A 14172-nucleotide genomic window follows, 5' to 3' on the forward strand; every position below is an offset into this window, starting at 1 on the left:
ATAATCAACTGGACATGATGAATCAATTATTACTTACAAATTAAGAGTTGAAAAGGAAGGACATGTAGATTAGAAATCTGAGATCACAAAGTGACCAACTAAGGAATGAGTTAAGATTTGAGAAAGAAATTTTGAAAAGAATGAATAAGCCAAGTGAAGCTATAAGGTACTTTGAAGAACTGGTGAGATCACCAAGGTCATCCAGTGATACTTCTGGTCTATGACATATCAAGCACTCTTCATCTATTGAAGAAGGAGATTTATTCAAGAGTGGAGAGAAAAGAAATGAAAAACCTAAAGGTAAACCTACATGTCATCATTGTGCTAAAGTAGGACATACAAAAATCATTTGTAGAAGCAAGAATGGTAAGCAAATCCTAAACCTAAGTTTACTGGTAACTACTTTAACTGTAAGAAATAAGGACATTGTTGTCACAAAGGTTTACACCTTTGTCCAAAGTTTTTACCTAAGGACAACCTTGTGAAACATGGAAACAACCTCCAAGCTGTGGGACTTGAACTATGAGGTTAAGTCTTTGGATAAGGCCGGCTTCCTTTACTATCAAGGTGCACCTAACTACTCTTGGAGAGTAAAAGGGAGAAGGAATGCATGAAAAGAAAATCTACCTATTCTAATGTAAGGGGGTGATGCACCAAAATAGAGTGTTCAACCAATCCCTGCCCATATATGCACTATTGAACCATCATGACACCAAAGGATATACACATTCAGACTTGTTTTAACCTAGCAATCACATGCAAATAAGAAAACCTAGTTGAATGACACAAGGAAGAGAAGATTCACTTATTTATCATTCACAGGCCAAAAGAGATACAGTCATGCAGATCATAGATCTCTACAAAACACCAATGAAAGGAAAATAGTTCTTGCACTTTACATCAATGGCTAAAGGAGATAAGGTAGAATTTCATACAGTTCAGAGGCAAAGGGAATTTACACATGAAGTTGCAGAGCAATATCAGAGAAGTTAGAGAAGAGTCAACCTTTAAAAAATTTACAAAAATTTCCTTTATAGTTCAGGCATAACTGAGATGTCCTCTTGCTAAAGTTACTCCACAACCACTGCCATTAAGCCCTTTAGAGAATAATCATGGAGATTTGAAGAAAATCTAATATGAGTATAGATCTAGATGCAATGATATCTGATCTTATCGGAACAGGGCCCTGAGAAGACAAAAATGGTGCCATAAAATAGTTCTGACTAGGTAGATGGATTGGATAAGAGATGGTAGAGTGTTTTTCCTACATTCACCAAATTTAGCATTTATCCAAGAGTAGTTGGCATTGATCACAAGGATTAGATCATGCAAAAAAACTCAAATTCCCCTATTTCTAGCTCATGAATCAGCATGATCAGTAGGTCAATCAAATATTGTACCCAAGTTAGGCGACGTGGGCCAATAAATTCATTTTATTTTGCCACTCTACAAGTCTCCACGTGGTTGAACAACACCTTCTTATTAACTGCGCCACCTCCTCAAACCCTAACCATGATGTAACTACCAACTGATAGCCTTAACTGTGCTACCTTCATGTTAATATCTTGTCCGAGCCCGCTGGGACACATGTCCCTCAAGCACTTTCCCACAATGTTTAATCTCCGTGCACTTCCATATTGTGGGCAAGCGCTGATCATTGACCTATAGAAGATCAATGATCAAGAAAGATTCTTCGTATACTGTGCTTGCTCTTCAAAATTTTGGGCCCACAAAACACTCAGCAATACCTGGCACCACTCTGTAGCTTCATAAAAACCTGACCCCACAAGGACACGTGTCACTAGGGCGCTTGCTCGCAATGTTTAAAATCCTCGCACCTCCATAATGTGAGCATGCACCTACCACTGATCAGATCACATCGAATGATGGGAGGTGGAACTGGGGACATGAGAGGTTGTGGGATAGGTGTCACCAGGGCACATGTCCGCATTCCTTAATCTTCTTGCATCTTTATCTTGCAGGCATGTGTTAGTCATTAATCTCAGGAAATCTGAGGGTGCTCGTAACACGTGCATTCTGAACCTTTGGGAATACCCACCATGATGTCATCCAAACACGCATCACCAAAGTGCTTCCCTGCACTATCAAAAAGTCTAACGAAGCTTAGAATGTGGGAGAGTGGGCACCAATTGAATTGCTAGCTCATCCTACCACCCACAAGAAGAAACTGGACCCATCAATCCACATGTTGCAAAGGGGCTTCCCCACATTACATAAAGGTCATGCATCTTGTTAATGAAAGCATGCACCCACCGTAGATCTGGGCAAGATCTAACGACGCAGAAAGTTATAGGCTGACAGAAACAAAAAGGAAATACCATAAATTTATAATTTTATTATTATTTTTGATATTTCTAGGGCATTTAGATAATATAAAAGGTGGGAAGTAGCCATTGGGTGGGGCAAGCGTTTAAAGTTTAAATTTTGGCGAGAGGAAAAATGGGTAATAGACATCAAGCACATGAGTGCAAGTCAAAGGAAAGTTATATACGTACTACACCTAGATTTGAAGGACATTGCTACATCTATTAGAAATATGGACATAGAGCTCAAGAATGTAGATCCAAAGCCAAATCTAGTAGAACATCTAAGAAGCACGTACACACACCTAAGCAAGGTAACTCTTACAATTGGGATTATAACACATGGTATAGTTTTCATTACTGTGGAGAGTATGGTCACATTCCAAAAAATTGCTTTAGGACATATTTTAGAGGCAATTATAAGAAATGGTTGAATGGAAGCTTAGTTTTCTTTAGTTGTCACAAGGTTGGACATATTAGTAAGAACTACAAAAATTGAGCACCAACACCAAACACTAAACACATCAGAGGACAAGAAAAAATTGACATGGAACAAACAAAGAAGGAGATGAATCAAGCCTAGAAAAATAATGTAGAAGTTAGAGGTAGTGGATCAAGCGAAGCCAAGATCACCCAATCCAATGGATTAGGTGATCACACCACATCCAACTAAGAAAATGAGGTATGCAAGGAACTATACACATGATTGATATATTACACACTAGTTCCTAACAAGAGATGTAATTAAAAGTCCATATCAACATGAATCAAGATGCACTAGGATAGATCTAAGAGTAGAATTGGCCAATGGAATCAATCACACTATTGAGTGCCAAGCATCAATAATACTGTCTATATTGACCAAGCGTTGCAATATGGACCAAAATCTTACAATGATTGAGTTGATGTGTTGGCCATACTAAATGGTATTGATGGAATATTTGAAGGAAACATGTGCGAACACATTTTCTATGTGAAGACTAAGACAACTATAATGAACCTATTTTAGTACAATGCATTTATTGTAGCCTTGATTTGATAAATTGAAGGTATATATCAAATTTTGAAATTTATTATGAAGAAATTTTAGTGCACACAAATGATTCAAAGGCAATCTTAGCAAAAGAATGAGTGAATCAGAGTGTGCCATCGACAAGATTTGAAGAGCTAAGTAAGTAATATAAAAGGTGTTGTGTTAAGTTAATTTCAAAATTGTTGAAGGAAAGTAGTTTAAACCCTAGTTTCAAAATGGCATCCATTGCATCTATATCTGGGAAAGAGATGTTGAAGGAAAGCAACACACAAATTATGAGGAATGACTAATTTCCTCCACCCAAATTCACAATGTACCCTAACATTATGATGACTAGATATGCATCTGATGCCTTGTCATCAATTCCAGCTAGAGTCTTAATGGTTCACAATGTTTGATCATGCTACATGTACAAGGTTGCAGATATTGAAGACTATGAATTACAAACTACTTATGACAAGCTATGTGATAATGAAAATTTGAAAGATGAAAATAAGATTACTATTGAGAAGGGGCTTATTCATTCCCTAGCATCTCCTAAGGTATTCAAGGTCGAATGGATAAATATTGTATTGATCTGAGTACATGACATGAAATTGTGTTTGGAAAGTGGACCAACAAAGATTAGTAGAGCAATCATTCATTGAGTTATTGGTTATCCCATCTTGGATAGAGCATAGATGATGAGATGTGCTGTGAAGAACATTATTGAAGATTAGACAAAAGGCTAAGTGGAACGACCAAGGAATGTCCATTGATGAACTTAAAGATCTAATTATTGAGTTTGGTGTGCAAGTAATTGCACACAAACTATATTAGTCAAGTTGACTGAACAATGTTCCATGCATTAAAGTTTACCTAGGTTAAAAAATTGTAAAGAAAGATCACAATTATGATCTGGCCGAGCTGTAACTAGAACAACTATGAAGACATTTGTTTCATGGTAGATACAAATTTCACATATGCACAAGAAGTGCTACCAAGGGTTGCATGATTAAGAAAAATGCAATATGAAGTGAATGTGGATGAGATCAATACAAAAATGTATACAATTTTAAGTGCAAAAATAGACAAGAAAGTTGAGCCCTTGGACAACTATGAGTCAGCCAAGATCAAAATGCTAATGCAAAAAAAAGTTCTCAAAATGGATAGGAAATGAAAGAAGATGATAGAAGATCTTGAGGGAAAGCTTGGCACATGACCGCTTTAGATAATATAGGGAAAAGGTGAAGATGAATATTTTAATGATGAAGAAGAAGAAGATAAAGAGCTGAAGGGTAAGGTGCTAGCTGTTGGCAAGCCTAAGGTAAAAAAACAAAAAAAAATTATGATTGGTGATCCTAAAGTGAAGGAGGATCTAACGAATGTGAAGAAGGTAGTTGCACCTCTTGAACCTAATCCAAAGAGGAGGATAATAACAAGATCCAAGGTAGTTCATCTTTGAGTTACTAAGACCAAGAGAAGCCTAGCAAAGAGGGAAAAAAATAGAATTGAGAAAAGGCTACCAAAGATGCCAAGAAGAACATTGATTATTACACCTAATGAGGAGGAGGATGAAGAAGAAGAAATCGAGTCTGATGATTTGAGAAAGCTTCAAATTGTACCCAGACGACCTCCCATGATAATTGATTAGGTATGTGAGAACATTAAAAACTCAACTTGCATAGCATGCTTTAAGAAAATTAAATATGATTCTTAAAAAAAGGAATATCGAGAAAATATTAAGAAATCCATGATGGATATGATGACAAAATTTAGTTATACGCCTACAAAATTATGTAAAAGTATTCCTGAGGATTTGTGTAATAAAATAGATGCAAAATAGAAGTGGGAATAATCCACTAAAAGACAAATAAGAGAGACTACATTAGCACAAACACTGCCTGATTTAGGGAAGACACATATGTCTATTGCCCTAAAAGATTTTACCAAGAAATTTTTTCCAAAAGTAAGGGCATATAATATTTTGAAGAATAAAGTAGATGAAGTTGAGAAAGAAATAATTTTGATATGGAAGAAATCGTTTGGATTACTAGTTCCATTTGAAGAAGAAGAAGAAGAAGAAGAAGACAAAGATGTTATAGAGCTTGATAATCAAGAAGATGATGAGGAGCTCAAGAGCCTAGAAGAACAAGTGAGGAAGTTGGTAGAAGGGAGTGAACAATAGGATGTTGTCACTATAGAGGATATTTCTAATTCATCATCACTAAATCAAAATATATTAATTGAGGAAGACTTGAATAATGCTGAATCTAATATCTCAGATATCTCTCTCCCATGCACTGGAATCCAATTTTGTTACAAATACAAGATTATCCATCGATAGTGCATCAACTACTAATACGCAAGTTACATCTATAATAGTTGTTCCAGAAACAAGTGCCAAACAATAGGGAAAGGCCATCATTATGCTACGAAAGTCTACATATGCCATTAGTGGGAAAATAGAAGAGAAAGGTGAAGCAAATAAATCCTCTCAAGATGCCATAGATGGAGAAAATAAGGTAGAAACATTCAAGTTGGAAGAGATTGAAAAGCCTAAGGAGCAAGAGGCTATTCAAGCTCTTATTCAATTGTTGAGTGTTTTTCATACTAATGCATTAACTATTACACCTATTCAACATGTTACATCAACTCAACAAGAGCACACTAAACAACAAACATTGAGACTAAGTACAAAGGGGAAATAATTGAAAATATGATTACCTAGTGATAAGACCACTCAATCACAGAAGTTTGACACACCAGAGACACTAGTAAGTTTAGATGAGATCATCACACTGTCCAAGTATGAACTTGACAATATGTCATTGGAGAAAATGCAAGATCTACAAGCTTTTCTAAGTTGCAAGACAAAGAAAGAACAACTATGGGAGGAATTCAAGCAAAAGAAGTTACTCCATGATGTTAAAGACATTTTTGTAGATGCTTTTGAAATTCATGATGTGAATGAGTAAAGACCATTTTTGGACCAATTAGTGTATATAGTTGAGAAAGAAAATACTGAAGATATAATGACCAGTGAAAAGATGAGGCAATGGTCTAAGAAAAAGTTTGACTACAAATTTTTGGAGAAAGTCTCAATAGAACTTGTAATCAAGAAGACTGAGCTTTCTAACCTTGCAACTATCTTGGAAGGGATTTTGACAATTATTCATTCATTGTATATAAAGATTTGTGATTTTTATTTCTTCACTATGGAGAATCAACACTCCATTGATCAACTACAAGTAGATTCAAAGGCTTGTGCTCATTCATTGAGAAAGAATGCAAGTTCAAGCTCTCATTCATACAATAAATTGACATTCGGTCAAGGGAGATTAGCTGAGCTAATGGATAAAGATCTAAACATTAGATATAAATTGATTTCAATACAAACCATGTTTCTACCCCACTTGGAGGTAATATAGAAGGAATTATCAGTTGTACAAGATTTGGTTAAGAGATATCCTCATCTCTCAACTACAGATAGTTTAGTTGATCTAGTTGCTCAGCTAGAAATCTAGATTTAGGTTCTAAAATTAGTGAGATCTAGATGGAATTAAGGATTAGAGGTAATTTTAACAAATCATAAAATATTTTTGGACAAGTATCAACTGATCCTTGCAAATCTCAAGCCACAAAGAATAAAAAATAAGGGGGAAAACATTCATGACATCATTCACGAGGAATTCATGACTTCATTCATAGGGGAAATCATATCAGAATGATGAGAATCACAAAAGGAAAATATGATGAATCAACATCAAAGATCATAGGATCATAGACATGTACATATATTGTGCATAGCAGATAGCATAGTCGAGTTTTTGAAGACTGAATCACAGCCTAAGGGGGAGTGCTAAGTTTTGATATTTTGGAATTTCATTGAATTGCTAAGTTAGGAATAAGTATTTTTTTTGGAAATGAAGAAAGTAATTGAGAGGGGAGGGGTGAATCAATTACCACAAAAAAAATTCCCTAACCCTAGATGTCAAATGAAGCTTTTCACTGATAATACAATTCTTTGTCTAGCTTGGTTAAAACTAAGTTAATGTTGTAACTCAGTTAACAAAGAGTTCTTATGAATATTAATTTGTTTTAACATTTAGTAACTTAGTTGCAAAATAATAAATCATAAAGAAATAACATGAACATAGATGACAACAAGATTTAACATGGAAACCCAATTTGGGAAAACCACCATGCAACTAGTTACAATATTTTTCACTCTTATGAAGTGAGCCCATTAGGAGCCAACCCTATTAAAGCTCACAATAGATACTATTAAGTATAACATTGTTAGAGGATTTGGATCACCCTATTAGGAGTTCCTTGGTTAGAGGTCTTCAAACACTTCAATCTTGAAATGTCACCTTGTTAAAGGACTTACAATATGACTGTTATGTCAACTCTATTAAGAGATTTCTTCAATGCTACAATAGTTAGAAGATAATAGTAATTTGACCTAATTTATGAATCTGGCTTGACCTATGGATCCTTATTGATCATAATATTCTTTGTAGCTTATCTTCCACACTTTCTTTATTTGTATTTCCCTTTGATCACATCTCTATCTTCTTCCACATTATCTACTTACACATTCTCCTCACTACTTGACCTTTCTTATACATCATAAGCTTTGTCAAGTCGTCTTGAATACCCTTTCAAATAATCATTAAATAATGAAATAATTGACCTCAATTAGTTAATTAATAGACAAGTGTATTCTGTTGACATTCAGTCAATACTAAGATTGATCACTTAGTTAACATTGGAAGTCCTTTGATGCTTGACCACTCGGTTAATACTGGAAGCACTTGGTTAACATTGAAAATCCTTCATTGCTCGGTTAATATCACTACCCTTCATTTCTTGACTGCTCAGTCAACATTGAAATTCCTTCATTCCCTAACTGCTCAGTCAATACTAAATATAATTGGTTAATACTATAAGTTCTTCATTTCTTAGTTAATACTGATATTTGTGTAACATCATTGGCAACATACAATTTGAAGAATTATTTCCAACAATTTTTGCTACTAATGTCAAAGGGGTAGATTTTTGATCTCTAAGCCTTGTTTCCTATTAGTGTCGACACTTAGTCATCTTCTAGGTAGCATTGGTCAATCATCACTCTGACTGAGCCATCCTAAGAAGGCCGAGCTACATGGACTTGTTTATATTTCACTACATGCCAAACAAGTCAAAGGTTGTCAAGCACCCTAGTAGAGATCGAGTCACAATATATGTTAAGTAAAAAATATAATGACCAAGCTACGAAAAGATAATTTATGCCGAGTGAGTTAGTACATGCTGAGCCTATAGAAGCTAAGGGACAACATTAGTGTTATTTATGATGGACTATCAAGACATGTAATTATCGAGTAAACTAGTTTTAGCATTTTTTTTGTAACAACACAAACACTTATGTAAATCATTTTAGCCAACTTCTACATGATATTTTTTGGATTGTAGAGATGGTTAAGGATCTAAGTATGCATTTTGTTAGAGGACATCAAACCCTAGATAGGTAGAGTAACGAATTAGAAAAAAAAAGGACTAAGTGGTAAAAGAATGAATTTTGGATCATTGATTATGATCTAGAACTTTCCATGATTATCTATTTAAGAAGGGATCAAACCATAAATCATCATGGATTATAAAGGAAGATTGTGAATGTGCAAAAAGACCAAGGATAGAGTGAGGAAGGCTAATTTTGATAGAGAGATTAGATAGAGAAACCTAGTAGTGAAGGGCATGACATAGCAAATCAGATAAGGAGATCAAATTTAGATATTGAAGATGGAAGATTTGTAATCCATTTTTCTGAGAGAAAACATAAGGATCAAGTACTAAGACATTATAACCAGTGTATCAGGGAAAATATCTTAACAAAGTGGTTTTAACAGATGTAGTTAAATATTCTAAGAGAGTGCATACTTCATTGTATGTTTAAATCCTTTAATCAAGGTAGAATTAATAGTTTTGTAATGCTTTTAACCAAGAAGAACCCTCATAAGGTATATCATCACAAGTGATCAAAATTATAGCCCTAACATGAAAACTTTGTTGTTGTGGCAATGAAGATTTGTGGGTGTCATCCCCACCCTAGTTTTACCTTCACCTTAGAGGGTTTTTAGGTTACCAAAATCTTTGTGTTATGCATTTACATTTTCATGCTGATTATTGTCATGCATAGTTAGATTCATTTTAGCTTTTATAGGTCATGATTATATGGTACATTATCTACATATGAGATGCATTAGGAGTGAATGCAGTTAATTTGTTATCTTGTTCAAGAAGTGAATTTTTTTATTGATCCTGATTCACCCCCCTCTCAGTATCTTGTTTCCCAATAAAGACTTCCAACAAGTATAAGCTAATATTTTACTTGTAAATATTGAATTGAATATTATTGTAAATTTTAGAACTAGTTATCGTGCTTGTTTATTGGAAGTTTAATTTGTTAAGATGCTGAAATTTGGTAAAAGGACCCAAGGATAATTGATTCACCTCCACCCCTCTCTCAGTTATCTAACAAAAAACATGGCATTAAATAACAAAGAGAAGATTTATAATGTACTAAAGACAATTGTGAGAAATGAGAACCTTATAAAAAATTTAAAAACTCACAAGACTATGGGAAAGGTCAAAATGTGCCTTATTTTTTGGATAAAGAATTATGATAAAAGTGACTAAAGAATAATGAAAACTTGGAAAAAATGTTAACTTATTTATTACCCATGAAAAAAAAATGATGGAAAAAAGATACATTAAATTAATCCAAATGCATTACATCATATTTAAATAGGTTAATTGTTTTAGATTGGCTTCATAACTTGCAATTGTATATACTATTTTTTGCATTCATGAACTTAGAAATGCCAAAAAAACTCAATTAATGATGAGAGATCATTCTATCAACAACCTTTGATTTATAGGGTTGCAATAACAAGTGACATTTATAATCAATCAATAAAGACCAATAAAGCTTGAATTAATTAATTTTCAAAATAAAAATCATAAATAAATAACATCTATAAATTAAATTAGATAAGTATCTTATTAAGATAAAATAAATTATAATTTTATATTTATTAAAAATAAATCATGATAATGACATTACCCAAAAAAAAAAGGTGACTGACAATAACATGATTCACAATAAAATTATAAGTTGAGGAAGAAGGGCAATAAGAATGATCATACCAATTGAAAGAGAACTTTTTATATAATGTTGAAGTCCGCAAAATATTATTCCGCATATCACATCATTCATTGTCTAGATATAAAATTTAGAATGAAAATTAGGACCATTCTCAAAGATCTAATACTTAAATATAAGATAATCAAGTTTCTCTTTAAAATAATTAGAAATATTTTGTGTAATTTTAAAAATAAACTGCATATAAAATGCATACCCCTTGAATATGAGCCTTTATTTGCTTCAAATCTTCCAAAGGGAATTCAATATGAGAAATAGCGATGGGTAGAAGTTCTACTCCAGGATATCCATTTATTGGTAGTTTGCTATCTTCAATCCATCCCATCGATCTCATAAAGAAATGTATAACATCAATAATTGTATACCACAAGGAAAATACCATACACCACAAACTTTGAAAATGTTCCAATATAAACCAAGTATGAATTCCTTGTAATTTTTTTTCTTTGTGAACATTATTCTTTCTAGGTTGAGGAAATGTAGGGGGGAGATTAGGATTGTCAACTCTCTTTACAAAGGAGAATAGTGCAGACATCATAGAGATGCCATCTCCAATAGCATGGTGAACCCTAATTATGCAGGTTGATTTTGCTTGGCTCGTTTTGAAATTCATAAAATGAAATTCAAAAAGAGGGATGGAGTAATTGAATGGTTTTAGATGTAAATTGCAAACATATTCATTCACTAATGAATCATAACATTCTAGGCTAGGTGGAAACATTGGAATAAATATATGATCATTAACTTCCACTTTTACTTTCTTCCACATGATTCTTCCTTTCTCGTTCTCCTCCTGCAAATAAAAATAACAATTTATCAATATAATAGCAATATAAAAAACACATATTAGAAAATCATATGTTTACATACATACATACATACATGCATGCATGCATGCATACATATATACATGTATGCATGCATGCGTGCATGCATACATACATACATAAATACACACACACACACACACACACACACACACACACATACACACACACATATATATATATATTCATGCATACATACATATATACATACATGCATGCATGCATATATACACATATACATACAACATACATGCTTGTGCACACACACATACATACATACATATTATTGGAAACAATTATTTAATAGTATCTTGTTATTAATGTTACACAAATGTCAGTATTAACTGAGCAATGCAAAGTTTGCAATATTAATCTTTTATATCTCAGTATTGACTTCACTATTGGGTAAACAAGACTTTTCCAATACTAACCAATTAGTTGGTTAAAGAAGGGAATCCTACTTGCAGTATTGACCAAGTGGTCAAGCATCAAAGATCTCCTACTATTGATTGAGCATTCAATCCTAGTATTGACCAAATGACAACAAAATGCATTTGTCTAATATTTAATTGATTGAGGTCAACTATTGTTAGTATCTCTAACCATTGTTGTCTATTAGTGTCAGCCACTTAGTCATTTACAAGGCAGAGTCAGACAATCATCATTGTGACTAAGCTACTCTATATAGGTCGAGTCTTGTACATAAGAAAGTATGTATTGAGCTCTATAGGAGCCGAGTAAGTGTATGGTCATCGAGTATTTCAACATGAGTTGAGCTCATTAGTGACTAAGCAAGTATCAAGTTACATAGAGTGTGTGTCAAGTACAATACATGCCGAGCATCAAAAGAGTAATACATGTTGAGTAACAACTATGCCAAGCATCAAAAAATAGTAAAGATCGAGCAATGCCGAGTTTACATAAAATCAAAAATGAAATAGAATTTGAGGTAATGCATTTTAGAAGCTGACATGGAAGGAACATTTAAATATTATAGAGGTTGTTATAGAATATTTAAATGATGCCAATCAAAAATCCCTATGTTGTGCAATCAATGATTTATATGGAGAGGGTATTATGGAAGGATATAGAAAAATCTTTATGAAACACTTTAAATAGTGACAATCTTAACCTAGATCAGAGTGTGTGATATGCATGTGCAAATTAAGAGAAAGACAAGAGAAGTATACACATGAGAACAAGGAGTAAAGTGAAGGATCGAGATCAGATCATAAGTTAGTGAAGGGTTATGTTATCATCTAACAGAGAAAGTGACCTATTCATGGCAGTGAAGTGAAAGGGAAAGACAAGTAATATTAGATTAGAGGAGAGGATCAGTTAGCAAGGAGAAGACTCAAAATTAGCTTGCAGAGAAAACTAAGAGTCAAGTACTGAATCAATTTTAACCGACTTGAGTTAGGGTAAATCTCTTAACAGATTGGTGTTAACATATCTTTGTAAATATCCTAACAGAGTCCTTACTTTATTGTAAGTGTTAAATCCTCTAACAAGGTAAGACCTAGCAGTCTCTTAAGCCTTAAATAGGGTAGACTCCTCATAGGGTAGATCATATCTTATGATCAAACATTGTAATTAGTTAAATTTATAACTTCCGTAGTGAATATTTTTGGGTGTCATCTGCACCCCATTTTTACCTTCACCTTGGAGGGTTTCTTGGTGAAAAATATTGTGTTATGTGTTTATTTTCATGTATGTGATTGATCAGACATATATTACAACATATTTACATTACACGTTTTACATGGACAAGTTTACTGATAGATGTGAGTGAATGGATTGATGAAAATTTAAGTGTTTAAGATTTTGATTCACCCTGCTCTCAGTATCTTATTTATCCTATTTATACCTCCATCAATCAACATTTGGTATTAGATCATTGGTTCTCTAAAGTAAGCTTAATATCTTGGAGATTAGATCTTGGAGATGGAGGCTTTTAAACTAGACAAGGTTATTAACAATTAGGTGATTGACATGCAACTCATACTACAAAGACTTGAGAAGGCAAGACAAGATCTAAAGGATTCCCCAAAAAGGAGAAAGGAAATTTCCATTCAGATAAAACAATTTTCATATGAAGAAGTTGAGACTAAGGGACTATTTGAACCAATCAATCCAAATGAAAAAGTGTCTCCTGATCTACTTGACAAGAAAAAACTCCTGAATGAAGAAATAGAAGGACTGAAAAGAGAACATGAAATCCAATTAGTAAGAAAATGTGAAGTGACTAAAAAAAAGAAGAAAGATGAAGAAGATAGGACTATGGATGAAGAAGAAAAAAGAGTGATGGCTACCAGACTTGAAGAAAGGAGATCAGATGTGTAGAAGCTCACAAATACATAACTGGACACGATGAATCAAATAATGCTTGCAAATCAGTAATTGAATCACAAGGATGTGGAAATTGCAAATCTCAAATCACAGAAGGACATACTAAGGAGTGAATTGAAATATGATAAATAATCTATGGAGAAATTCAACAAACCTAAAGAGGCAATGAAGAACTTTGAAGAACTTGTGAAGTCATCAAGTTGTTCTAATGAATTAGGACATTCATCCACTAAGAAAGGAGAATCATCTAGGAATGGAATACTGAGGAATGCAAAGTCAAAGGATAAACTAACATGTTATCACTGTGTGAAACTTAGTCATACTACAAATATTTGTCAAAGAAAATATGGTATGCAAAATTCTAAACCCAAGTTTATTGGTTACTATTTTTACTGCAAGGACATCAAATACATGAGTGTAGATCAAGACCGA

The 14172-nt window shown here is 33.5% G+C and overlaps 1 protein-coding gene across 1 annotated transcript in view; it reads right to left on the reverse strand.

Moving 5' to 3' along the window:
* Positions 1–14172, reverse strand: part of LOC149553058 (wax ester synthase/diacylglycerol acyltransferase 11-like) — a 176451-nt gene that overhangs the window by 113845 nt on the left and 48434 nt on the right. The window contains exons 2-3 of the mRNA XM_089790280.1: positions 10761–11357; positions 10549–10621 (exon numbers count right to left, since the gene is read on the reverse strand). Coding sequence (XP_089646406.1) covers positions 10549–10621; positions 10761–11357 — 670 coding nt within the window. The remainder of the gene's footprint in view (positions 1–10548; positions 10622–10760; positions 11358–14172) is intronic.

The sequence above is a fragment of the Cupressus sempervirens genome, chromosome 6, assembly GCF_028749045.1.
Source record: "Cupressus sempervirens isolate cs-2001-9-10 chromosome 6, ASM2874904v1, whole genome shotgun sequence".
Classification (NCBI taxonomy): Eukaryota; Viridiplantae; Streptophyta; class Pinopsida; order Cupressales; family Cupressaceae; genus Cupressus; species Cupressus sempervirens.